Below are 27,958 nucleotides of genomic sequence, written 5' to 3'. Positions count from 1 at the left end.
TAACTTTGACTTTATGCCCTCCAAAAACTGCGTCCTCTAGAATTAAAATTTCCGGTAAAAATTGTTTGCAATCTCTTTTTGAAGAAAACTGTTCACAGTGCAAAATTCGAGTAAAAGTGAGTTTTCCACTTCGTAGGCTTCATGCCGTGTTTTGCACGTCTGTGCGTAAGCCTTATGAGGAACTCTTGTAGGCGTACTGTTATTTGAGAGCGCATTTATCTTTACTTCTATCACATATATGAGGCTAAATAATTTAAAAGTCGTGCACAAACATTAAGAGGACATAAGTACCACGAAGCCCAACTGAGGAGCATTTGTCAATCAGGGACAGGAGTACAATAATAGCAACAACAAATTGTGTAGGAAAGAGAGACAGAACATTTATTTTGCGTAGCAGTTGTACAGCATCAGGAGAAAGCAGCAGGAAAGTCGAGTATTCAGCAAAAATAAATCTTCAATATATGAAACGACTCAAATGAGGGTTATGCAGAAAGCAGGAAAAGGATCAACTAAAATTTCTGACGTTGGCAATATTATACTGAGAAATTATTTAAGAAATTACGAAGCTGACGCAGGAAGCAGAAAGCGCAACAAAGGCGTTCGAGAGTTTGTGGGAGTGGTCCAGTGCGGCGGCTCCCATCCATCTCCTGGCTGAGTCTTTGTTCGCTGAGTGGCTCCAACGTTTCTGATGTTACATTGTATAAGTAGTACTAATTAGGTTCAGTATTTATTTGGTAATTTACCGCTTAGCAGACGATAGCGCACTAAAGTTGTTTTTTTGCGCAACTTGTCACTTAAGCCACCACTCAAGCATTGAATTCCCTTTTTTTAACATAATACCTATAAGTTTCGATAGGCAAAACATCAAAGTGTTTTTCTAATCGGCACCTATTATGTTGTAATCACCGTTGATATAGCAATTACCATGGCCGCTGACCGGGAAGGGTGAGGTGTGAACGCTTCTTATAATTTGTTTTGTTACAGTATCATCACTATCAGGACATTAGCAATGAAAGTCTTAAACAGTGAACAAAGTCTCTAATACGGGCTTTTATATCAAAAAAAAGATTTTTCATAAACTGATTAAGCACAAAGCTGAACAATAGAAATCACATATTTCAAATTCTTGTGACTACACATTCAGAATCTAGAACTTATGGACCTCAAATCGCTTGTATTTAAGTACGGATCCTTCCCGGCTCCGACATTATTGTCAAAACAAGAACAGCGCACTTGCGGCCTTCAGCTGTCTGGGAAGAGCTTTTAAATTTCCCTACATCTCAAAGTATGGTACAACATCCTGTATTTTCACACGTTACGTTTTCACCAACTTGAGATTTCACGTTTTCTAGGTCGTTCGCCAACTTTGTGATCAACTTCTGCATAGTCTCAAACTTCTGCTTGTTCTGAGCCTCTTGAGCGTGCGCGCTCTGCTCCGCCTTCTCAAATAACGAAGTGCACATTTTGAACTGCTCGCCCATAGTGGTTTGAATTTGTGTGAACTTCTTATCGCTCTCTTCTTGGTAACGGCCTAATTGTGTCTGCAAGCCTTGGTTCAACTCAAACATCATTCTTGTGTTCTCTTCCATGCGCTTCATTGATTCCATATGCATCTTCTTCATTTCCTGCACGATATTTTGTAATTCGGTGCACTGATAACTGCTGGAGGGTCCCCTGGAAAGACAATGAAATACGTTTAGCAGGTGAACTTTCTAGCATGAAACAAAATATGTTCACATCATGAATGATGTTTGACTCTTTGATCACACGCATTCCATTACATCCCTCATGTAATGTCCCATACCAGGGGCCTTTGAGGTATGAAATAAAAAAAACAGGTGTTATCGAAAAGACTACGCAGGGTTATCGTACCTCGTTTCATTATTTAGCATGCTAAAGAAATCACGCAAGAGTACATATCGCAGTATAACCCTTATCGAAGACTGATGGAATATAGGGTGGTATGTTTATATTTTATTTTAAACAAATAAAGACACCATAAACTTCGGAGTAATAAAATCAGATCCCCTCACTTTAGGCCCGAGAGGAACTCCGCAAGACGCGCTACTGTCACCCCTCTTGTTCATTTTGGCTACGGAAGATCTACCAGGCTTTGTTTCCGATATCCCCAGCATCAAACACACATTGTATGCTGAAGATATCACTGTCTGGTGCAACTCGGGGAGTGACGCCGAGATCGAGGAGCGTCTTCAAGCAGCAGCGGACACGGTGGACCGGTACGCCAGGGAGAGAGGCTTCCAGTGTGCGCCGGAAAAGTCCGGGTTGCTCATCCTGAAGAACCCGAGGACACCCCTAGCGCAGAACATCACGGCGTATATAGAGAACCACCCAGTACAGAAACCCACGCAGATCAAGATCCTAGGGCAGTATATCCTGCAGGGACGGCAGAACACCACCACTATGAAAAAGCTTACAACATCCACCGAGCAAATCCTCCGGATAATACATCGTATCCGAAATAAACACAATGGCATGAAGGAAAGGGACACCATTCGCTTAGTGCAAGCTTTTGTGATTTCTCGGATAATGTGCGGGACGGCATTCCTTAACCTCTCCAGGTCGAAAATTGAAAAGTTGGGGACACTGATCAGGAAAGCCTACAAGACGGCACTGGGGCTACCCAACTCCAGGACAACGGCAAAGCTCATGGCTCTAGGAGTACATAATACCCTCAAAGAGATGTGGGAAGCACAGTGGTTCTCACAACTCAATAGGCTCGCACTCACAAAATCCGACAAAGAACTGCTCGCGAAGATCCATGTCAATCTGCCCTACACAGCAGAGCAAAGAGAAGAGGTACCACGCGATATTAGGAGACGCATCAACGTGCTCCCTATTCCGTGGAATATGCATCGCGCATATAACATCGACAGGAGGAAAGCAAGAGGGGAAGCCCTGCAGAAGAAATGGGACAAGAAACATAACACCCTTTACGTAGACGCAGCAGGACCAAAGAATGGAGTCATGACTGCTGTGGTCTCAACGCTTTCAAGTTCGATGGTGAACTGCGCCTCGATGAAAACATCTAAACCCACTCCGGCAGAGGAGGCAGCTATTGCATTAGCTGTAGCATCTAACCCCAACGCCGTTGTGCTCACTGATTCCCAGAACGCCAGTCGCAACTTCCATAGCGGATTAATTGACAGGTCAGGGTTATCACTGCTGACTAAACATCCACCCAGCCAAGCCTCAGTCATCTGGTTTCCCGGTCACCTGGAACTACCAGGAGGAAACGAAGCCGTTCACAGGCATGCCCGAGCTCTTTTATACCGGGCGTCTTCCCCTGATGACCATGAAGGGCGCGTCGTCCTAATAGGCTTAGCAGTGTATGCTGAGAATCTCGCGCCATACAGAACAGCCAGGAATGAGTACCCAATACCATAGAAATCGCTCAATAAGTTAGAAGAAAACCCCCTCAGGAGACTACAAACCAACACATGCCCAACGCCAGCTAAGTTACACCAGTGGTACCCTACACTATACTCTCCGCAGTGCCCACACTGTGGTGAGGTAGCTAACCTCTACCACATGGTGTGGGCAAGCCAATTTAATCCCTTAGTTAACCCCATTCCAAACCCCTCAGAGGAGCAGTGGGAGGCTATTCTGCTCAGCGATGATCCTGACCGTCAGCAATGGCTGGTCGGAGGGCCAGCGCGGCAGCTATAACCAGTGGACTACCGGACTAGGCGGCCCGCCCACATGTTCTACGCATATTCAGCAAATAAAGATGTTTTCAATCAATCAATTCCTTTAGTTTTTTTCTTGAAATTGAAACTTACTTGGTCTTGAGGATAAGAAGTAGTGCAGTTACAGTCTCACTTATCTCGGTGGACACCCGAACCACGCCGTAAGGAATGGATAAAGGAGGGAGTGAAAGAAGAAACAGAAAGAGGTTCTGTTGCAGAGGGCTCCGGAATAATTTGGACCACGTGGGGATTTTTAATGTCCATTGACATCGCACAGCACACGGGCGCCTTTTGCGTTCCCCCTTCATCGAAACGCTACCGCCGCGGTCGGGTTTGAACCCGGGCATTCCGGCTCAGCAGAAGAACGCCTTTACCACTGAGTCACCGCGGCGGGTCAGTACGTTGTCCTTTTCAACGAATATATCGTTTACAAGGGGAAATTAAGTTACTTGATTTAGTCTGGGGATCAACGATAGTCTCCTTATCAAAGTCTCTTGCATACACGAGGCTGTGTAAAAGCAGCGAATGTAGTTTGAAGGCTTCGTTGTAAAGATTGATCACACTAGAATCTAGGTTGGTGTTTTTACCGTGTGCCTTGTGGGTAGTCCTCCGGTGGTGCTTTGCTTCCAAGCGCTATAGAAAGGAAAAAATCAAACTTTGCAATTTGATTGCTTCTACAGATGCAAGCACATTTTGGGGGTAAAAGGTTAATATTTCGAAATAATTTCGATGCATCTTATCGCCTATTTTTCGCAAAGTTTTCCCTCGGGCCTATTTCAAGTGCGAGCCATCACAGCACACCAGGTCCCATGGCGTTCTGAACCATCTCCAATATTTGTAGAAGTGTTTAACACCGTTGTATTGAAACCTGTTCAGCGCACTTGGAACTGCTACATATAATAATTTCAACAGCATCATGGCCAATTTTCGAAACGACAACATTACGTCTGCTGAAAAAAAGAAGAGCGTTAAATTAGTTAATCATTTTTTATTGGTGGTTAATAGTCTTATCTTCAGATTGTAGGGGCTGCTAAATGAGATCCCGAACGTCGATGGGAAAAAAATGAGTATGCAATATTTTTTGTCTCCATAGACCGAAACTTGTTTTCAGTTAAGCAATCAACTTTCATAGTGGAGGCTAAAACACTTTTTTAGGACTGTGCATACTCATGGATCTCATAGACATTGCTTCTAAATTCACTGAGGCAGAGTGCTGTCCTCGCTTTTTGTTTATTAGCAAAGCTTTAAATCTTACTGTACACATGCCCAACATTCTAGGGCAAAAGTTTGAATATTGGAGTAAGGTACAGTTACGTACATATTGAAGTTAATGGTCGATTCTTTCGGTGCATACGAAAATCTTTATTTCATGATTCTTCATTGCTCGCATCGAGGCGTTACGGTTGTCACTGAAAGCCAATCAGCAAACCTCAAAAGCAAAAAAGTGCAAGCCTGCCGTCGGGATATCTGTGGATTTATTCATTGTTATTGCGAAATGTTTCGATATGAGAAAAGATTACTTGCACAAATTTTACTCTTTCAAAGATGATTTTGTCCAAAATTTTTTTGTGTGTGCGGTGCGTGTTTGCATCCCCCAACCCGACGGCGGCTGTGCTGGCATCGTAACTTACCGAGTCCCTTGACGAACTGTACAATGAGCTGCGCTGTTTCAACGCCAACCATGCTTGCGAGCCATTCTTCATTTATGTCATTTATATCTCCATTTTTTGGGAACACTTTTAGTTTAATAAAGCTAACAAGCCACTCAATGTTATCTTCTGTGGCATCTGGCAAGAACATGCGGAGCTGTTGAGCTATGTGATCATCGAAGCTGGACGAAGGGCCTCTTGAATTGCTTCCGGCATCTTGAATACCTGAAAAAAATTGCACCTTGTATTCCTTAATAGTGTCTGGACGAAAACAACTCTTTATATTTATAACTCAAGCAAAACAGAAAGCAATCTGTAGAGAAGGGTGGCCGGAAACGAGACTAATCCGAACTATTCGCGAGCAAAATCTCATCGGCCGAGTCAGGGCACTCTTTATTATTCTTTTATGTACACCGTCTTTCTTACGATGTCTTGTAGCTCGCTCTTCGTCGGCGCTCGACACTCTAGGCTGCTGAGTTCGAGAACACGGGTCATGTTTCCGGCATTAGCGGCCATATTTCGAAGCCGGAATGCGAAAGACACCCGCATGTCGCGCGTCGTATGTGCAATGTGGTCCCCCATGATCCTAAACCTTCCACCAGGGCACTTCCTCCTTTCTTCATTTTCTCACTGCCTCCTTCATCCATTCTTCACGACGCATTTGATGAGTAGAGCGAAAAGTTACAGGTACTGCGCCCTTCCCTTTCTTTAAAATCAATTCTTCAAATCAAGACCTCTGCAAGCATTCACTGCTTGAGAAGGTCATCCTGACCAGACTGACCAAATACATGGAGGATAACGGGCTCTGGCCAGATGAAATGGTCGGATTTAGGCCTGGGCTCACCACCCAAGATACAATGAGAAGACAATATGGAGATATAGTAGATCAGCTGGACCTCGGCAACCTGAAGGCGATCTTAGGTACAGATCTTATGAAAGCCTTTGACAATGTCAGCCATGACGCCATCTTTGATGGGCTAAATGAGATACCTGTAGGAAAAAACACCTACAACTACATCCTTTCAGGGCATCACATCCGATGGCTCTAACTCAGCCAGGTACCAAATACGTAGTAAGCGACTGCAAAGCCGCAATTAGAAATTACAGCAAGGGACGCATCCACGAAATGGCGGCTAAATATCTAAAAGTCTTTATCCCAGCCCACAATATTCTCATCATCTGGACCCCAGCCCACTCGGGTCTGGTTGGAAACGAGGCCGCCCACAGGCTCGCCCGCTCCTCTTTACCCCAGGGAGCCGTGGACACTTCATACGAATTCAGCACTAAAGAGGAAACCAATACCTTTAATAGCATCACAGACAATCAGAAAAAGAACCAAAGGATCTATCCTCCTCCGGATAGATCGCTTAGCTCGGCTGAGGCCTATGACTGGAGAAGACTGCAATCTAGAAACTTCGCATCCCCGCTTTGGAGGAGCTGGACAGGAGGTGACACGAGGGAGGATGCGGAGGTGTGCGAGTTCTGCGGGCATACCGCTACACTCGAACACATACTATGGAGATGCCCCAGTGCCCCAGGATATGGCAGAATTAATAATGCAGAGGAATGGGAGACCATACTCAGAAGTGCCGACCTTAGCATACAACGATACGCTACCCGCCTGGCAGCAGAAGCTGCGCGACTATATCGTTGCTAGTCTTCCAGCTGCGACGCTGCCCCTCCCCGGACGCCTGCGTGTGGACCCGGAGGGGCACGGGTCTTCTGGCGGAAATAAAGTTTTTTCTCTCACTCACTCACTCACTCACTCACTCACTGCTCGGAGCGGACGGATGAAAGACGAGGAAGACGGCAGTAATGAAGGCAGCTAGACTACCACTTAAGCACGCGGCCCACGGCGGCGGATTGGCTATGCACCCTGGCCAATCCCCCGCCGTAGGCATGTGCCATTAAGCCTGAGGACATCATCATCATCATCAAGCACGCGGAGCGACAAGCAGCGGCGATAGCCCATAACAGTTATAATAAATTGGGACTGTTGAGGATTTGGCGGGGTCGCAGCGGAGCACCAGACAGAGACGACCAGCGTGGCAGGCTTCTAGTTCCGGACTGCCCGTGCCGGGCGTGCGCCCCGAGCACGCGCGGTCCATCTTTATTCTCTTTCTAGCGCGCGCTGTAACGCCGATCTTAGCGCCGGCGCTTTATAGCGTCGCCGGGCGCTATAGGGCCCCCCGCCTAGACGGAACGGCAAAATGTACGCGCCGACGGGGCAGAGATGGATTAGCCACAGCGGCAAGCAGGTCTGCAGGTGGGCCAGCAACATCTGAGGGGAGCTCCTGGGGAGGTGTCTCGAGGTACGCTGGTTTCAGTCGGTCGAGGGAGACGACCTCTTGACGACCATCAATCAGGATTGTCGCTGACTTTGTCGTCCGGGTGAGGACGCGGTACGGGCCATCGTATGAAGGGGTTAGAGGCGCCTTTACAGCGTCTCGCCTGAGAAAAACGTGCGTCGAGGAAGCAAGGTCCGGGTGCACAAAGACTTGATGGGCAGTTGAGCGAGGCGGCACTGGGCGCAGGTGCTGGAGACAGTCCTGTAGGCGGTGAAGGTTTTGCAGGGGTCGGTCATGTCTTAGGCCGGAGTCACCACTGTTGTGGATTTGGCGGGGTCGCAGCGGAGCACCAGACAGAGACGACCAGCGTGGCAGGCTTCTAGTTCCGGACTGCCCGTGCCGGGCGTGCGCCCCGAGCACGCGCGGTCCATCTTTATTCTCTTTCTAGCGCGCGCTGTAACGCCGATCTTAGCGCCGGCGCTTTATAGCGTCGCCGGGCGCTATAGGACAACAGCGAGATACGGAAGATGATAAGGTGCTTCGTGCTGGAGATATGCCTGGGCCATCTGGTTTGCTCGGGTCGTCCGTGACCTACTTGCGCTGTTTTAAAAATGCACTTAATTAGCCTGCCCAAGAACAGCGGTAAAGCAGTGCTTAGACTGATGGTTGGGGTAAGAGTGCCTTGCACAGCTACTGCGCCCTTCCCTTTCTTTAAAGTCATTTCTTCAAAATCAAGGCCTCCGCAAACATTCACTGCGCACGGCGGACGGATGAAAGACGATGAAGACGGCAATAATGAAGGCGTAAAACGGCTAGACTACCACTTAAGCACGAGGAGCGACAGGCAGCGGCGATGGCGAATAATAGTTATAATAAATTAGAATAATAGCGAGGCACAGAAGATGGTAAGGTGCTTCGTGCTGGAGATACGCCTGGGCCATCTGCTTTGCTCGGGTCGTACGTGATCTAGTTGGGCTGATTTAAAACTGCACTTAAATAATTTGCCCAATAACAGCGGTAACGCACTGCTTAGACTGATGGTTGGGGTAAGGGTGCCTTGCAAGGGGCGTTATTCGCTTTGCGTCGTCTCCTTTCGTCGCAAGAAATCACGTGAAAGCAAACGAATCAGAGAAAATGAAAAAGGTAGAAAAATAGAAAACAATGCTAGTATTACAGAACACAGCATTTGCGCCCCTACGAGAAAGTTATTTCAAGCTGTAACAGCGTTTGCAGTTGCAAGATACAATCCACGTCGACGTCGTGGAGTATCTTTACCAGGAAGCGGCTTTCTGGATAGGAACAATGAGTATTGTAGGACCATAAAAAAAATGAAAAATGAAGTGTCCCTGCCCATGCCACTAAGTATAGCGGGCATAACCTAACTTGAAGATAAAAGAAAAAGCTCAAGGGTAATCATAATTTTACCACCGTAGGTGAAGAAAAAGAAAATGTAGTGAAGAAGTTGCGCCGAACCCGTGCACGTAAAAGAAGACGAGAAGTGCAGCCGCCTGGCAGACTACGAGGCAACAACTACGAGCTTCGAAACCAGAACATCGGTTCTCGGTTTCTGACGGCTACCAGTGCTTTAAATCCTGCCGTACAGGAAAAAGATTTGGGGTAGGGGGAACGGGGGGAAGGGGAAGCTATCATAGCGACCCGCAGCCAGGGGAGCGGGCCCGGAAAGACTCCCCTGATCTCCACTGGGAAGTAGCGGGAAGGAAGGGCAAAATGGATGGGAAGAATAGTTGTCAGGACATGGGTTATAGGAATTAGGGTGGGAATAGGGACAGCGAGTTGTTTGATCTGATTCTTCAATTCTCTAGACGCCATTTCTGGCCTGCCTGGCCAAGCAGGGAGGGCGTCAAGATTGCCCAAAGGTGTGGTGCCGCTCACGGGATGCCCGACCACCCACCAAACGCAACGGGCTGCAACCTCCGGAGTCAGGAGAACCTAACTCGGGGTCAGCTACCTGGGGCCCCTCCACGGCTTTGGGGTTTGTTTCCAACCTGCCAGCTATTAGCCATCGAGTGCTTTTCTTGGTTTTTCAGACGCCGGAAGTATGTGTGATGTGATAAGGCCAGTAGAGGCTTAGGTCGTCAGCCTTTCGGCCCACCCGCCCTCGGCACCGTGACCTAACACCTCCGGGGGGGGCCCAGCTGTTCTTCCAACCAACAAACTATGCACTTATTTTCTCCCCTAGCTTGCTCCTCTCCTACTGAAGAGGGAGTGTTCAAGGCTGGGCTGACAGTCGGAAACTCGGACCGCCCCTTTTTAGCTGCTGCTTTTAAGGTGAAGTACGCGAAGGAAGTCGAGGAGGCGGCTAGCGCCCTTGACATCGCCTCAACGGGAGCAGAATATAGTCTAAGCGATTGCAAGACAGCGGTGCGAAAATTTTCGAAAGGCGCAGTCCACGGTACCGCCATCTCTGTTCTTGAGAGGCAGACCAGTCAAACACCAACCCGCCAAATTCACATTATCTGTGTCCCTACGCCCTCGTACTTCCCGCCCCATAAGGCAGACCACGATTTTTCTCTAGGATTCGTCACCCTCCCGAACCTGAGGTCGGCCAGGGAGTGCATGGTCCCGTATCGCGACATATCTATGCTCAGTCGCATGGGTAAGCTTACACATGTATACCAACCACCCAATAAGTCTTCGACCAAGCCTCAGCAAGTGGCAAGGACGCAGCTCCAGCTGAACAGCTTCCTCAATAAAACACGTTGAGGGGCTAGTTGGTGATACATTCTCTTTTCTTTAAATTACGCAAAGCTGCACGTTTAGACGAATACATAGAAATACATGACAGGAGAGCGCCCGTCCTATCATGCCTTTCAGTGTATTCGTCTAAATATGTAGCGCTGGTTGAATTTTAAGACATCGTTTCCTCAAGCCTCATAAGACTGCATTATATATCCGGTGCTATATTCGTCCCAGTATACCTGCAAGCTAGATTATCGGGACAGGGCAGGTTTAGTTAATATACTGCGTGAATATTCACAGCTCACACCGCCGATGGTCCTGCAGCACTCAAAACGCGAAGAGTGGGAGGTTGTGGTGCTCAGCTCCGACACGAGGGGGAATTCCTTTCCGTGAGCCAAGCTTTTGACGTCGCCGTGTGCCCAGGGCTCCTGGCCAATTCACGCGGCCAGCACTGAAGCCAGTGTCCGATGAAACAAACAGTGAAGCAAGATTCGATGTACGAAAACAATATTGAGTGACTTTTAATGCAAATAAATTTTTACCATCAGCGATATGTAACGTTAGCGTTCTTCTATAAGTGAGGGCAGAGGCGGGGGTAGGATGGAGGGGTTAGGAGGAGGTGGTTTCGGGTATTGCTGAATACGATGCAAGCTTGCTATTAATTTTCACCGCATAAAAAAAAGCAGCCTGCTCAAACTGGGTGTCATAACCGGCAGAACATTTTGTTTTTTTGGCGGATAACAGCAAGAAAAGAATCAGCAGCGACCGAACGGACGCAGCAGTCGTGCAAACAAGAGTGCCGAAATGTGCCTGGTGTTGCATCAGTGGTGCTCCATTCTGACAGGGATATCTTGGACATATGGAATCGTATGCAATTTACGAAAGCGCAAGGCTCGCAGACCATGATTGCGTCACTGTTATTCTTGTTTCGCCAGTTACATTGTTGTGTGCGTTCGCGCGTATTACATACGTACGCCCAGCACGCACAGTGAACGCACTGTTGCTCCTCAGCACTTTGCCTGTTCCTCAGGTTTCTTAGGCCTCGTCCTTACGCTGTTGTCTATGTTCTAGTTGCTGAAATAAGCATTCTTGGAGCACATTATCCGAGTGGCGCAGCAGCGCTTCACTTCTCCCGTCGCCGCCACCTCCGATTCCAAAATTCAGTTGCATGTCGCCGTACTGGGAGAGTTCAACTTCGCTCTGAGTCGCACCTTCTCCGCGATAAAAAAAAATGTCTTTGGCTCAACTTGGTTAAGCCTGGAAATTGCGAAAGCAATTGCGCCTTATTGCAATTGCGCACGCAATTAGATGTAATGTAGATGAGTATGCAGCAAGCCACCCCCAGAAATTGGTGTATGAGCCTTCAACGTGAAGAGCTTGCATGTTCTCGCCGAGCTGCATACTAGGCACGTCGCTTAGAGAATCTTCTTTCACGCTCTTCCTCCGTCTCTGTAGCTCGCTGTCATTTCCTCCGTTCGTTACGACGAGCTGCCTTAGCGCTAGGCGGCATCGTCGCGAAGCAAATGTTAAGCCGCCGGTGGTTGGCACCGCCACTGCTCGCTGACAGCGCGAGTTGGGCCCTCAGCTCTTCGGCGTGACGTCACAACACCTGTTGCGCTCCTAGTGGAGAGCGCGGGAGTTAGGCGCCGGTGGTGGCCACCGCCGCTTCTTTTCACGGCGCGAGATGGTCGCTCAGCTCTTCGGCGTGACGTCACAACACCTGTTGCGCTCCTAGCGGAGAGCGCGGGAGTTAGGCGCCGGTGGTGGCCACCGCCGCTTCTTTCGACGGCGCGAGATGGTCGCTCAGCTCTTCGGCGTTTCGTCACGCATGACGTCCCACAGGGTTCAGCTAAAGGTCAATAGTGGTCACCACCGCGGCACGGCAAAGGCGTGAAAGTGCAAGTAGTATTGCTTTCGCAATAAAAGCACATGACTTACGGCTCCTGTAGCTGCTGGTTGTTCTTTCCTCGCCGTTCACACATGCAAACATACCTTCTGCTCTGCTCATCGCAGCACTGTGCCACGCAGGGACGCCGGAACAGGGGGGCCAGAGCCCCTCCCCCCAAGTATTCTCATGGGGGGCTCAGCCCCTCCCATACCTGAATTCCTGCCTTGTTTACATTTTTTTTGCTGTAACCTAACTTACAACCTCCGCGTTCCCATGATGCCCCAGTAGGAAACTAGATGTTGAAGTCACCCCCAAGTCTCTGGAACAGGTGTCAATTTGAGATCTAGCCCTCTTTTGGTTTTCATGGAGCGGCAATTTTAACAATAAAAACACTCTGGCGCAGGTACCACGCCGAGCGCCACTTGCTCGCTAGTTTCATTCTACGCTGAAATGCAAATAAGGTAGTAGAATGACCGAGCCAAGCATATCTCATGGCCTTCATGCAGAAAACCCTTTATTTTCAATCCAAGGTTCCGGCACAAGCTCTGTCCCTTCTTCAGGAGTGACTGGAATTCGCAGTATGCGAAGGGAAGTATTCCCGGAGTCCCAACCACCGTCGTTTTTGTGAGTCGGATGTGTCATCGATCAGCGTGGCGCACGAAAAGGCTCCTTGTCATCGAGAAGTGGCTGGTGGGCTGTACGGCTGTTCATTGTTCGGGCCATGTGTACGGAGGGGTGAAGGGATGAAGATGGCGCGACGTTGCAGGTCAGTCTTTGTTGAGCAGAAACTTTTAAGAAAGCTTATTATGAGCAGAGTTCCTGTTTGAGGTACCCGACTCCTGCCGTCATGGAAGGAAAGCCCGTTTCCTTGCATTTCCTGCCTAACCTCTACTGTGTTGCTAAACGAGGTTGACAGCGGACCCCCTCTGTCGGGGCCATCTTGAAGTGAAATGGCGATATTGCAGAAGTTACTCAGAAGGGGGAACCCGACTGCACAAAGAAAGCGAGAGTGTTGTCTCGGAGCGAGACGTTTTGGCTGGAAACCAAGCCTTGCGGAAAGCTGACTTAAAGATTTCCCCAAATGGTCGCGACTTGTTGAGTCGCGACAGCCTGTTCTGAGATTTTATGTCGAATCGGCACGTTGCGACTTTACGATGTCAAGTTGTCATAAAAGAGCCTTGCTGCACGCTAGCATCTTGATGTTATTTTTATTTGTTTTGATGGATTTGGTTTCTATGCTTGAAGTCGAAAAAAAATTGGCAGCCCTATCTCTGTCCCCGAGGCAGGCCTAAATCAAATAATGCTTCATAATTAAAAAAAGTTGCAGCCATATGTCGGACTCTATATTTAGCAACTTAATTTTGTACGTGATGGCATTCGTTCTTTTCTTGCTTTTCCTGGCAGTCGGCGGTGCTGCACTATGAATCTTCTGTAATCCCGATGTTCTCGTTTTGCTTACCAGGCGTCCGCCTCATCGTATCGCAGTTATGTGAGCAGCGATTGAAAACTGACTGCATTTTTTAATTGGTTCCAGCCTTACACGTAATGTCTCGCTCCCAAAAAAAAAAGATAAGCAGTTTCTTCATGCCGGCACTAAAGCGTACATGCCTAAAAGGAGAATCTCAAGGCATAATATCTTACAGGTCTTAGTATTTCATCCCGACTTCCATTTGTGTCAATGCGTCCGTTCAACCACACTTTTTGCGTCTTCACTTTTCTCGGCCGCTACCAGATGGCGCTACTTCTGCAGAAATTATTCCAGCCCGTCCCGACAGCACTAACGCCGTGGATGTTCAACGATTCGGCGATGACTGTAGCCATCATTCCGAGCTGTCCCTACCATCCGCAGACTCCTTCGCGGGCAAGTATTTTCAGTGTTTCCAAGCAAAAAAACAGTTGCCTATCGCTATGCTAACGATAATGTCTTGTTATATATTGATTCCGTCAAATGTTAAGGCAACTTGATTTCACTTGTTTTAAATACCACTCACTGAAAATAGGAGAAGGAGACCGTTATGAAAAGCAAAACGTGAACATACGTATTTGATTTGATTTGTAGAAGCTCCAACACCGGGGCCTTCACACTGAACGGCAGGAGGAACCAGCTTTGATGAAACAAGCAATGTGAATTCGCCTATTGCCTTCACGAATTCAAGAAACAGATCGAGGGAGGACGGGTCAGCGCTGTACGAATGTCGCTCACTTCCAGCCGAAACCTACAGGTTCCCCAGAAACCGAGGTGGTAGATCGTGTCAATGTGATTGGTTTGTGCGATTTCCTTGACTTTTTTATGAAAGCAAGAGTGACGTAGTGTTCTGTCACGAGTGCCGTCGAACTTTCGATGAAGGAGCTGGAAGTATGGAAGCAGCTTTTGTTAAGGTTGGTTTTAACAATTGGAAAAAGCTATCGAGAAGTTCCAGTTACATGAAAAGAGGAAATTTCACTTGGCCTCCATGAGCCGAACCTTGTCATGCTAGGCAGGCATTCCTGTTTTGCGTCTCCTTTCGCAACAATACAACAAACAGCGGGAGGAGGCCAGGGCAGCACTTCGTGTCATAGTAAGCTCTGTGCGCTACCTCTGCCGCATAGGTCAAGCTCTTCAAGGACGAGGTAAATGTGATGCAAATTTGCTCGATTTGCTCGACGAGAGGTCAGAGGATGTCCCGGTCCTTAGGATGTGGATGGCTAAGAGAAATATGAGTGAGCGGTGACATGCAGAATGAGCTTATAGAGATTATGGCCTATAGTGTGCAACGTTAAATTTTAGAGGGCGTACAGTATAGTCCATTTTTTGGTATTACTGCTGATGGAACAACCGATGTAAAGGGTGACGAGCAGTTCACCTTTCGCGTGCGGTGGGTGCAGAGAGATAATCTCGAAGTTCGGGAAGAGTATCTCGGCCTGTATAACGTGCCATCAAGGACATGATTTTGCACCTCGGCCTAGCCTTTCGCTCTGTACGTGGCCACTGCTTTGATGGGGCGGCGAATATGTCCGGTCGTTTTTCGGGTGTGCAAAAAAGAGTTTGTGACTGTGAGCCACGGTCATTGTATGTCCATTGCAGTAATTACTGTTTAGATCTGGTACTGCGAGAGGCTAGCAGGAGTTGCGACATAATTGTAGACGCTCTTAGCACTGTTAAGGACGTTTCAAACGCAGTCCTGGACTCGAAGAAGCGCAAGAGTGTTTATGCTAACATAGTACTTCGTATGGGACGCGATTCAGCTGTGGAGAGTGGATCAAGGCCAAATAACTTACTGCCGCTTTGCCCGACGCGATGGACTGTTAGAGACAAGTTGATGCAAAGATTCGCTGAGAATTACGCCAGTGTCCAAGAGACACTCAATGAGCTCTTGCAGACATCAGGTTCGGTGACCGAAAGCAGCAAGGCTATTTTTAGAGGTTACGATCGGCTTTTGCAGAAATTTCAAACCTTGTTAAGCATCAAGTTTCCGTAGCCTTCTTTGGGCCTTGTGAAGAACTAGCAAGCGCTCTCCAGAGCTCAACATACTGCGCCACAGGTGAAAAAAAGGCAGCAGAGGCTCTCTGCGAGCCGATCTCCCAGTTGCATTCTGAAAATGCGTTTGAGAAGCTTTGGTAGCACATGAGCACAGCAGCAGCGCGCCTAGGCTTGAAGGAACCTCGAATGTCAAGGCAGACAAAATCTCCAGCGAGGCATGAGACGACTGATAGACCTGACCAGCCAGTTGCTCTTGACGTCAAGGCCGCGCTGCGCAAGGAGTATTTCGCTGCTGCCGACCGAATCATAAGTGAAATAAAACAGCGTTTTCAGCAGCCGGGCATGGGACAGCTCGTAAAACTAGAAGACATCTTAATCAGCGCCGCTGGAGGTATTCGGTATACAGCTGATGAACTAGAGGCAGCTTTGGGAGTGCATGCAGTTGATTTTCACTTCTGCAGACTCTCGGCACGGTTTGTGCTATTACCAACTGTCCTAAACGGTGATGATTCTACTACAACTGTGGGCATTTTAGAGATCCTACAAAGGTAATCGCAAAACATGCGCGAGTTGATGGATCAAGTCGTGGGGTATGTTCAGCTTCTGTTTTCCATACCAGCGTCTGTCGCTCCTGGGGAACGCCATTTTAGTGCTCTGTGCAGAATAAAAACGTATTTGCGCAACCGAACGACTCAAAAGAGGTTATCGCATCTTTTGATTTTGGATATACACAAATAAAGAACGGCGCTCCTAAGTTCAGACGACGTCATGAGGGAGTTAGTGAGCAGAACAGCGGAGCGAGCAGCAACCTTTGGTCCCGCCTAAGCACCTAGAAAGGGCAGCACTGCCCGAAATGTCTCCTGCGTGCGTGCATTATTGGTAACTGTATACATGTACTCCAGCGCGTTTGCTTGTATTGTGCTATTTAAACTCTTGTTTTGTGTTATGGTTTTGTTCATGCGCGAATGCCTAAATACGTAAATTTGTCAAATGTGAGCAAATATGTACGCTCTTAAAATACATTTTTCTTTTTTTTCTTTTTAATGCTTGTAAATACGCACTATCTAGCCATCAAAGAAACATTGCATAAGAAAAACAATTTTTTTGACGCAATTAATTATCCTCTCTCAGGCCAATCTTGGATTATATTATCTGCAGAACCTAAGTACACAAACAAAAAAAGCAGAAATAAACTTGTTGGCGCCCCCCCCCCCCCTCCCCCACTGAAAATATACTTCCGGCGTCCCTGATGCCACGAGTTTTAAGTTCGCGGGGTTTACAGTCGCCATACAAGTCCGCTTTAAGCTTGGTCTCATGGACTGTGCGCGCCCATTAAAACATCTGCAACATTAATCTCTCTGCATTATTGAAGCGGTTCCTACTAATTGTGCTAATCGCTAACGGCAGCCGTCACCATCGGCCTCCGTAATGAGCCCTCCTGTGATCAATTTTCGAATATCGGAAGTCGCCCCGAAGAGAGGGCACTAAAAGTCCCGGTAGCCTACATGTATAGCAGCGTGCACCTGAACAAGCAACACAGGGATTTCCCACTCGTGCATGTTGACGTAACTTTGCGCGCACCGGCTCGGAGGTGGTGCGTTGTTTTTGGTGCGGAATTTTGTCTCTTACAGAGTGAATTTAAACCAACATTTTCGTTAGGGTCAGTTAGAAAACTGGCGGCGGGGATTCGGGCCCATTCTGTCGACGCTTTAATCGCAAAGAGACGCGAGCGCCACCTGTGGCGGCCACAATAATGCCCTATTTCTTGCGGCTTTCTTTTCGCCGCCGCGACTCCAATTTCCTGCTTTTGGTCACGTGCTCACTTTCAAATTGTCGACAGTGGCCATTGCTTCACATTGGCGCGGCTGCTTACAGACGCGCTGTGGATTTCGCCAACATGCTGCAGACTTCGCGTGCGCTGAGGGACGTCTAGTTGTAATTAGAGATCTGTAGCCAGTCGTTAGTAATAGCCATATCAGTTTTTAGAACTTCGAAAACGCAGTTACCCTCGCCGCTGTGGCTCCACAAAATCTGGCTGCATCGTACGAAAAGGCAGGCGCTTTTGAAAGCATGCAGGAAAAGCAACCCCTCCAGTGCTCGTAACTAGTGGGAAAAGCCAAATGTTCTCAAAGCCACAGCGCCAAGAGTAATCGCAGTTTTGAAATTCTAAAAACTCATATGGCTATCACTAACAACCGGCTACCAATATCTAATTGCAACCAGATGCCTAACTCTAATAGTTAAAAATTAATTATCACAACTTAGTTAACCATCTTGCTAGTTAAAATGATTCACCTGTTTTCTCGTGTCCGCCAGTCCTGGCAGTACCATGCCGCAAAAGGCATAATTTTTCTCTCAAAAGCCTTTCTGAAAATTTTTGAATGTGTTCGCTGAAACACCCTGTATATATAACATTTTCGCAGCATTCTCTGCCGACACCTAGCGTAAGGCTGGCACCTGTATTACAATTAACTATCTTTTATATGTAGGCCGCTAAAGTTTACCAACCGGACGGCATTTTCCCATCTTGAAACGGCATTAGGTAGAACCACGTTTACGGAGGCGATTTTCAAAATTTCACACACTAAAATATTACTAGCCACAGTCTGTTGAAAAAATTATCCGACTCTGAGGCAGCAACGAATATCGAACGTTAACATAGGTAGCCTGCTGAAATCCCTGCCACGACGCAGGCTCTAAGTTAAGTAGTAAGTTGGTGCCACAGAAACTCTGACTCGTATGACACCATCCGGAATATTCTGTGGCAAAAGGTTGGCCCACAAATTTTACACGAATGTCGGCACTACGTGGCCCGTCTTTGAAGCCTGCCAGACAGATTTATACATGGTGTGTCATCTCCGAGTTTTACACAATATTTAAAAAGTAGGCTTTTCAGTTAGAAGAGCGCTTTTCTGCATAGCAGTGTCAGAGGTGTAGTACATAAGAATACAGCTAAGACGTGCTAACTAGCAGGTCGGTTAACAAATATTGAAAAGTTAACTCTTTAACTATTGCTGTTAGGCTCTTTATATATTGAGAAACGTGTAGCCGACCGTAATTAATACACGTATTAGTTTTTAGAATTTCGAAAACATGGCTACCCAACAAATTTTGGCTATTTCGGCGAGTTACGTACACTTCACAGGTTTCTTTGCCTACAAGCATCTCGAAAGCGCATGTATTTTGTCGCGATGCAGCTGAAATTAATTTATTAGGTCAAAGCTCCAGGGGTAACAGCTTTTTCGAAATTCTAAAAACTGATGTGGCTATTACTTACGTTGTACTACACGCCTCCAATGACTAAGGAACCTAACTGTGGACACGACGAAGCATGGTGCATGAATGACGCTTTATTCAAGAAGGCGAGCGGTTATATAGGAAAGCGGTTAGATAACAGAAATAGGGGCGGCTTTTGTCCGGCTAGGCGCGTGTGCATGACTTGCACTACGTCACATCTCCCCTCTTTTTTTTTCTCGAAACAAGCAGAGTTTCAGAACTCAGGCGCCGGGTATCTTCGTGGTGGTTGGCGCGTCCGTTCACTCCTGCGGAGTTGTGTAGATTCGGATGTCCCTGTAGTGTCTTGGGCTCGCACAGCTGGCAGCGGCGCGGGTGTCTCGTGGTCTGGAGACGAGGGAGGAGGAGCCGGATTGAGGTGCTCTCTTGTGCGCTGAAACTGTTGACCCTGTTCCGTTTTGATGATGTAGGCACGAGGAGTCTCAGCCCTCTGTATGACCGTGACAGGGGACCATGATCTTGAGGGCACGTTGTACACAGTTGCGGTCGAGCCATTGCGAAGCTCTGGAAGAGGCCGTGTACCTCTGTTGTAGAAGCAGCGTTGCTTGCTCCTGATGTCTTCTAGCCTTCGTCGCACGGTCTTGGGTGGCACTGTTTGTGGCTGTAGGTGGCTGGTTGGTACAGGAAGCAGCGTTCTTGTCTGTCGGCCCATGAGCCTCTGCACAGGGGACTTCAGAGAAGAGTCCCGAGGTGAATTTCGGCACTCAAGCAATACGGCACAAAATTCAGTGCTGCCGAAACGGAACCGCCTTAACAGCTTCTTAGCTTCCTGTACTGCTCTTTCTGCCATTCCATTCGAGCGGGGATAGTATGGACTAGACCGGACGTGCTGCAAGCCAATCTTATCGGCGTAATCCTTGAACTGTTGGCTACTGAAGGGTGGTCCGTTGTCTGTGCAAAGTCGCCTTGGGAAGCCATGTGTTGCGAAGATGTCATTGCATGCTGCAATAACCTTGTTAGCTGACGGCGCTTGCACAAGACTGATTTCAAAAAAGAAAGAGTAGAAGTCACCAACAATTAAGTACTCGGCACCGTCGTGATGACAGATATCAGCTCCTACTGACTCCCAGGGCAGAGTTGGTATCTCGTGACTTAACAGCGGTAGTCGTGCATTTCTTGATTTGTACTTTTGGCATGTTTGACAGCGTTGAGCTACTTCCTCAATATCGCTGTTTATACTTGGCCAGAAAACAACGGTTCGGGCGCGTGCCTTCATTTCTTCGGCTCCTGTGTGCGCAGCATGAAGAGAAGCCAGTACCTCACTGCGCAGTCTGGCAGGAATTATAAGGCGATTGCTCCGGAACGCAAGGCCGGATTCAGTATGCAGCTCGTCGCGGAAGCTCCAGTAGCTGCGTAGTTCGGGAGTGACGTCAATCTTGTCAATGGGCCACGCTGTGCTTGCATACTGGCGAAGTTTCACCATGCTTCGGTCACGGTCCGTCTCCCGCAGAACTTCCTCCAGGCGCCTGTCTGAAGCTTGAAGACAAGCGATAGTGTTAACGTGGAAATGCGCGCACTGTTCTACGAGCTGTGCTTTATTAGGAAAACGTGATAACGCGTCAGCGATGAACAGTTGTTCTCCCGGAGTGTACTTGACATTTATATGGTATTTTTGTAGGTTTAGACGCATACGCTGCAGGCGAAGAGGGCACTGGCATAATGGCTTCTTGAAAATCATTTCGAGCGGCTTGTGATCAGATTTCACAATGACTTCTGGCTGTCCAAAAATGTAGTCTTTGAATTTTTTACAGCCGTGGACGATTGCTAGCATCTCTTTCTCTATCTGCGCGTACCTTTGCTGCGCTTCTGTTAGCGAGCGAGATGAGTAAGCTAAGGGGTATCCATCCTGCATTATCACAGCGCCGATTCCGTGTTGGCTGGCGTCTACAAATAGGGTGATTGGTTTGCTCTTCTGGTAATATGCCAATATGGGAGCCGTTGCTAGTGCTTCACGCAGTGCTTCAAAGCTCTTTTGATGTCTGTCTTCCCAAGCCCATGCGGCATTCTTTTTCAAAAGTTTTCGGAGCGATGCTGTGAGCGTTGACATCTTAGGAATGAAGCGAGAAACGAAGTTCACCATACCCAAGAATGTCTGTAGCTCTTTCCGGTTGCAAGGGGCCTGCACGTGGAAAATATCTTCCAGTCTTCTTGGATCCAGGCTCAACCCGTCGCGCGTCAACACGTGGCCTAGGTACTTGACAGATTCCTGCAAGAAATTACACTTCTTCTTGTTCAGTTTCAAGTTGTGCTCTTGACATCTTGTCAGCACATTGACAAGATTTGCGTCATGTTCTTCTTTAGTTCGACCCCAGACTAGAATGTCGTCCATTACGACTGCTGTGCCAGTGAGACCTAGTACTTTGTGCATGGCGCGCTGAAATATTTCCGGAGCCGAAGAAAGGCCGAAAGGCATACGTAGGAACCTGTAACGACCGTACGGAGTGCTCGTTGTGCAAATTTTGGAACTTTCCTCATCCAGTTTTATCTGTCAAAATCCCGTAGCGGCATCCAAAGTCGAAAAGTATTGTGCTCCACACAGAGACGGTGCAATATCTTCTAGCGTTGGCCTAGGATAATGTTCCCTCAGCAGCGCTTTGTTCAAATCAGATGGATCGAGACATATGCGTACCTTGTCGTTCTTTATGACGGTAACCATGTGGCTGGACCACTCGGTTGGCTCGGTCACCTTGGAAACTACTCCGGCTGCTTCCATGCGGTCCAGTTCCGCTTTTACTCTGTCCTCGACTGCGAACGGACAACTGCATTGACCACTCCTTGGGAACCTTGCTTGAGCTTCAGGTGGTAGACGACACCCTTGAGCTCGCCTAATCCGGAGAAGACGTCTTCATACGGCTTGACTACGTCGTACATCTCTTGGTGCTCCAGTGAAGCAATTCGGCGAATCAAGCCCAGCTTCCCGGCAACTAAGCCGCTAAGAGTCACGGGTATGTCGTCTTCCATTACGGAGAATGTCGTTTCAAATGTTCCCTCGGGTCCGGTCACATGAAGGTGACTACGTTTAGTTGCTTTTCTCTGAAAGCCAAAAAATGTGTTCAGCACGACAGCGAAGTTTTCGGGTTGCTTTTGAGTTATCTTCTGCAGGTGGCTGCGTGATATGACCGAGCAATTGGCTCCTGTATCAAGCTTGCAGGCAACTGGCGTTTCTTCTATTTTCACGATTGCAGTCCAGCAGTCGTCTTTCTTGCTGCTTGGCGATAAAGTTTGCAACCAGAAATTATCTGTATGTCCGTCTGAATTCGCTTCTAGTGACGCCACCTTTTGCTCTTTCACGCAGAGGTTAGCGCTCTTCGTTTTGCACGCAGTTGCAAAATGATTTCCTTTGCCACATTTTAAGCACGTGCGTCCCTTTGCAGGGCATGTTGAACTGTTGTGAACACGAGCACATTTGTTACAGCGACTTTTCATTTCGAGGACTGCATTGACCGCCACTTGACGGTTCTTGCTGGAGTGTATTTCTTCACTTTGCTCTTTGCCGTGTTCCCGAGCTCGACACATTTCAAAAGTTTTGACCAAGGAAGCATTTTCTGAAAGAAGCGTTTCTTGAAGTTTCTTGTCTCTCATTCCCAGAATGATTCTGCTTCTTAGCATGCGTTCTTCCAGCTCGCCGAATTCACAGCTTCTTGCTAGTACACGCAGCTCCGTTAACCAATCGTTAAAATGTTCGTCTTCCTTCTGGTCACGATTTCCAAATCGAAACTCGTGATAAGCTAGGTTTAGTGCTGGTTTGTAGAACGCTTCAAACTTTCGCTTCAGTACAGCAATGTCGCTTTTATCCTCTCCAGCATCAAATACGAAAGTGCTGTACGTTTTGCGTGTGTCTTCTCCAATACTGATGAGAAAAGTGGCTGCCTGTACCTCTTTCGGTTGTTGGTCCAGGTAGGTTGCAGTTGAGAAGAGCTCGAACTCTTGCCTCCATGCTTCCCAGCTGTGCCAGACATCTCCCGTTGTATCCAGGGCCTTCGGTGGTGGCAGCAGCGAAGTGACGGGGGCGGTAGGCTGGGGGACGTGCTGCTCGGCGTCTGTCATGGCTCTGGTTCGATGCAATTACCCGGGCCTTCCGGATAGCCGTGCTTCTGCCGTCGGTTACGTTGCCCGGTTGCGTTGCGCGGTCGCTAAAGGCCGATTCACACGACGGACCGTTCGTCCGCGGCCCGCGCAGTACGTGTGCATACGTCAGCACTTTGAGAGGCGCGCTGGATGCATGGATGGATGGCGGCCGACAGCGCGCCCCTCAATGTGCTGACGCATGCACACGTAGTGCGCGGGCCGCGGGCGAACGGTCCGTCGTGTGAATCGGCCTTAACCGGCCACTTCTGACACCATGTGGACACGACGAAGCATGGTGCATGAATGACGCTTTATTCAAGAAGGCGAGCGGTTATATTGCAAGCGGTTAGATAACAGAAATGGGGCGGCTTCTGTCCGGCTAGGCGCGTGTGCATGACTTGCACTACGTCACACTAACATTAATAGTTTAAAAGTTGACATGTCAGTATTAGTAAACCATCCTAATATTTAGCACGTTTTCGCTGCTTCCTGATGTACTACAGTGCTGACAGTGCTGTAACGAAAAAGGCGCTCTTCTCGCTCGAAAAGACTAATTTTAAAAATTGTTTGAAGTCTTAGATGACACGCCCTGTATATACCGGATCTGCAATGCGCAGTTTCGAGTTGTTGTATTCGGGCATCATGATGCCGCGTGTTATTTTATTCACATACGTGACTACCTCGGTTACCGTGGCAACCACTGGGATACATCGTTGCTGTGGAGGCCGCTACCTAATTTCTATCCGCGGAATCAGGGTAACTCGGAGGCTGGAACCGCGCCCAGTAGAGCTAACGCTCTTGAAAACGGAAATAAAAGCAATAAGCTAACTGTTTACATATGTTAAACATGACTTTAAGAATAAATAGGTAAATTTAACGTGTCCTTGGAGAGTATACAGGAAGCATTTCAGTGACCCGCATTCGAACTTGTCCGCTCGTTGACGGACAAGACACAAGTACAATTACAATCCAGCTGTAATCAGCACACAACAGTTAAACTTTGTGCATCGCTGGGATGGCGACGCTAATTTTGGAGCGGAAACTAAATTTCTTGCACTGTCAAAATCAAGGCATATTTGCTCTGACATGCTCGTGTATTTCAAGTTACCTCATGCTGAAAGAGTACCATAGAAAAGAATGTAATGATTTCGCTTACCCATCACGCAAGCGGCGTCAAGCAGTTCTTTTCTATGATTAAAAGCTTTGATGGGCACAGTGCAGCAACGACGACTGAATGTGGAAGCTAAGAGAACGCGCTTTTCAAGTGACGCTTATCAGCCTGGTTATCTCGAGGTCGTGAAGCGTCGTTTTTCCCAGCAGAACTCAAGCTTTAGCCTTATCGTAACACAATCTTCAGCGAGGGCCGTTGGCCCCGGAGGTAAATCGTCAGCACGAACGCTCGAGCGCGTGTCCTCCACTGACATTAGCGCCGCTGGGCGCCGGCCGCTGCCGTTGAGACAATATTAGAGTGGGAGCAAAACACGAGCTGTCTTTAACCGCCGCAAACACACCGTGCAGCATGGTCTCGGACTCAGCGCCCAGCGCTCAGGGGCTGTAATATCAGTGCAGGACGCGCAATCGAACGTTCGTGTTAAGTGTGCTGACGATGGTACGTCCCCGCCATGCGTCGCAGAAAGATAAAAAAGAGAGCAAGTGGACCATTCAGGGACGCGCCTCTGAAGTTTCAACTCACAGATCATTTCTTCCCAACAGCAGATGGAAAGGGGTGTTTATCATCACTATCTATATTCACAAGTACTCTTTTTCATTGTTTCCAACAATTTGATGAGCAGAACATATGTAGCCTACATTTGGTGCGGATCACCGAAGCATACACGGGACAGTACATCTTTTCGTATGTATGAACTTGAGATACAATGCACTCAATGCTTGTTTGCATGTAATATAATAGCGCGTACTTGGAGCCTGTCGCATTAGAACTGTTTCAAGAGCCGCGAATCTACGATAATCCCTTGGCATTCATCATTTCCAGCTTTAATTCGGCTACAGAAACGGCTGACATTTCGCTTACGGCATGGATGCGCCAAGCGATGCGATCGGTACACCAGCACCTACGCCGACGATGGAGTTGAGAACTTGCCCTTACAGCGCGGCACTCGACGCTGGACAGGAAGACAGTATACCAGGAAGCCAAAGTAAGCTAAAATTCGAATCATAAGTTGAACGTAAGTAACCCCAGTAAAGAAAGTGGGGTTACTTTTGCGGCTCAGTGATTAGGGTGCTCCGCTACTAAGCCGGAGTTCCCGAGTTCGAATCCGGCCGCGGCGGCCGTGTTTCGATGGAGGGGAACCGGAAAGGCTCCCGTATGCTGTGCGAGAGTGACAATCATAAAAAGGAGGTAACGCTCCCCTCTTCGGGGGGTGTGTGAATGAATGGAGAGGAAGTTTCTCACTCCATTTGCCATTTTACAACAAAGTATTCATACATCAGTGCCTACTAACCTCCAGGAGTGTCCCCGAAGTCTAACCTATTCAAATAGTTTTTTTTTTGCTTATAATTCTTTTCAGCCTCGCAATTAGTAAACAAAAAGCCGATGTTTGCTGACAAAATTGCCATCACTCTCGAATACATTCCTGACTGCGCTTTGAAAATGCAGCGATAAAATCTTATCGGTAAAAGTGTTCTCTTTCTCTGCGTTTTAAAAAACAAAAAAAAAACATGAAGATTCTTTTCAAGTCGTTCAAAAGGGTTGAGAATTGGGCGAGTTGGTACCAATTCATACTGCTGTGGCACCGCAAGGACAGGGACAGAGATAGAGTGACAACAACACAAGTGTTCACTAACAACTCACAAAATTCATAAAAGCACAAAATATTGTGACGAAGACGAAGCTGGCAGTGGCACGGGACGGAGCGCTCGCGCTAGGCCAGCGGCCATTAAAACCATCTAAGAGCCATCGTTCACCACGCCTCATTCTTCGGCTGGCCGCCGCGTAACATTTGGTGTGAGGTGCTGGGGTCCCTTCATCGCCATCCTGGTCCCGGAGCTTCGGTGTCCTGGGCCTGCCGTGGGCGTCGGCCGTGAGTGCCTGGTCCGCGCCGCCCGGCCATGCCCAGCCCGCCCGACCTGAACCGACCTCGCCGCTCACCCCAGCCCCGTCCCCCGCCCGGACCACAAGACACGACTACCCAAGACCCAACCGACCCGAGACCCGACCTACCCGAGACCCCACCGACCCGAGACCCCACCGACCCAAGACCGAAGACCCACACGTGAAGACACCGCCCCCCCTGCCCCTGCCGTCCGGTGCGTCCAAGGACCTCGGCCGTCAGCTCCTGGCACCCTATGGCCCGGATGCTTCGTGGGCCGGGACTCATTCTCTCATCTTTCTCATTGTGGCGGCCAGCACTGCACCATCTTCTATATATTGTTCGATCCTTCACTCAAGACCATCGCCATTTCGCCGTCTGTTCGTCACCGATCGGGACGATCGCTCGGAGGCCCCGGGTAGTGTGACGAAGACGAAGCTGGCAGTGGCACGGGACGGAGCGCTCGCGCTAGGCCAGCGGCCATTAAAACCATCTAAGAGCCATCGTTCACCACGCCTCATTCTTCGGCTGGCCGCCGCGTAACAATATATAGACAAAACCAATGGTTACATGCACAGTCATAACACGGGTACAAAGGTTACAGTTAAGAACACACGTTAAATCACGACGAATCTACCTGTTATCATAGTTTAGTGTTCTTTGAAGATAATCAACCTCGGCGTCAAGCAGCAGCAAGTGTGGCAAACTCACGCATACATCTACCGACTTCCTTATACGGAAGGCCTCCATGATCTCCCGGGAGGTCTTATCTTTATGCTTCCAGAGAATGCGCGTTTCCTTGAACAACGGGGTACACTTGTGGCTTTTGACATGCTTCGTCAGGTGCGTCCCCGAACCCCCGTCAAGTGACCTGGCGTGCTCCTCGAGGCGTACATTTAGACAGCGTCCCGTCTGCCCCGTGTAGTGTCGACCGCATGTCAGGGGAATGGAATACACTACACCGCAAGCACAGTCCACAAACGGATTTGAGTGCTTCACACCACAAGCGTTCCTTCTCTCCCGCGGTGCGTCACACCTCTTAATGGCGGCACATATCCGCCCTACCTTATTCTTGGCTGAAAATACCAAGTCCACCTCATAACGGCGAGCCACCTTTTTAAGGCTGTGAGACACTCCATTAATGCAAGGGACGCAGGCGAGCTTTTTCCTTCCCTGTGCGCTCTCTTTATGCGACCTAGTCCCCTTTACAGTTTGTTTCTGTACCGTAAGGATCCGTTGCGACACCGAAGCCAGCACAGAGGCCGGGAACCCCACGTTTTTTAGTCTGCCCACCTGATCAGCGAACGCTTTGTCCATCCGATGGAAACAGGACTTCGTGAAAGCCGAACTTAATGCATTCAACGCAGTGCCATTCTTAATTAACTTCGAATGGCCAGAAGAAAAATTCAACAAGGGTTTCTTTGACCTTGGTGAAAACAACCAGCACACATGGTTGCCCTCGAAAAACAAAGAAAGGTCCAAAAACTGAATGCGTCCATTTTCGGGAGCTTCACAGGTGAAATTCAGGCCACGTCCTCTTTCTTTGAACACCTTCAAAGAAAGAAGACGTGGCCTGAATTTCACGTGTGAAGATTCCGCTGTAAATAAAGTTTTCTCTCTCTCTCTCTCTCTCTCTCCCGAAAACGGACGCATTCAGTGTGCACCGGTGTGCACCAAGATATGTGAGAGAGTTACTGTGTAATTTCCTTTCCTCAAATACAATTTTCAATTTCTGCATTATTGCCCCTCTTTCTCTTCTTTCACTCCACTTCCTCCCTTCCTCTACGATGCGGTTCGGGTGTCCACCGAGATCTCAGAGAATTACCGCGAAATTTCCTTTCCTCAAAAAGCGTT

General features: G+C 48.4%; 1 protein-coding gene and 1 pseudogene across 1 annotated transcript; one reads left to right on the top strand and one right to left on the bottom strand.

The window, feature by feature from the left end:
• Nucleotides 1–398: 398 nt before the first annotated feature.
• On the bottom strand, nt 399–24,305 carry LOC149337025 (uncharacterized). Its single transcript, XM_089554799.1, has 4 exons — nt 24,211–24,305; nt 5,339–5,581; nt 4,295–4,340; nt 399–1,674 (listed from the first exon to the last, which is right to left on the bottom strand). The coding sequence occupies exons 1-4, from the start codon at nt 24,212–24,214 to the stop codon at nt 1,281–1,283; spliced, it is 687 nt and encodes a 228-aa protein (XP_089410925.1). The 5' UTR covers nt 24,215–24,305; the 3' UTR covers nt 399–1,280.
• On the top strand, nt 16,035–16,517 carry LOC149337026 (uncharacterized; annotated as a pseudogene).
• Nucleotides 24,306–27,958: the final 3,653 nt, after the last annotated feature.

The sequence above is a fragment of the Amblyomma mixtum genome, chromosome 7, assembly GCF_055824585.1.
Source record: "Amblyomma mixtum isolate Tamu chromosome 7, ASM5582458v1, whole genome shotgun sequence".
Classification (NCBI taxonomy): Eukaryota; Metazoa; Arthropoda; class Arachnida; order Ixodida; family Ixodidae; genus Amblyomma; species Amblyomma mixtum.
Note: the sequence above shows the minus strand (reverse complement) of the source record. Positions and strands in the feature narration are given on the sequence as shown.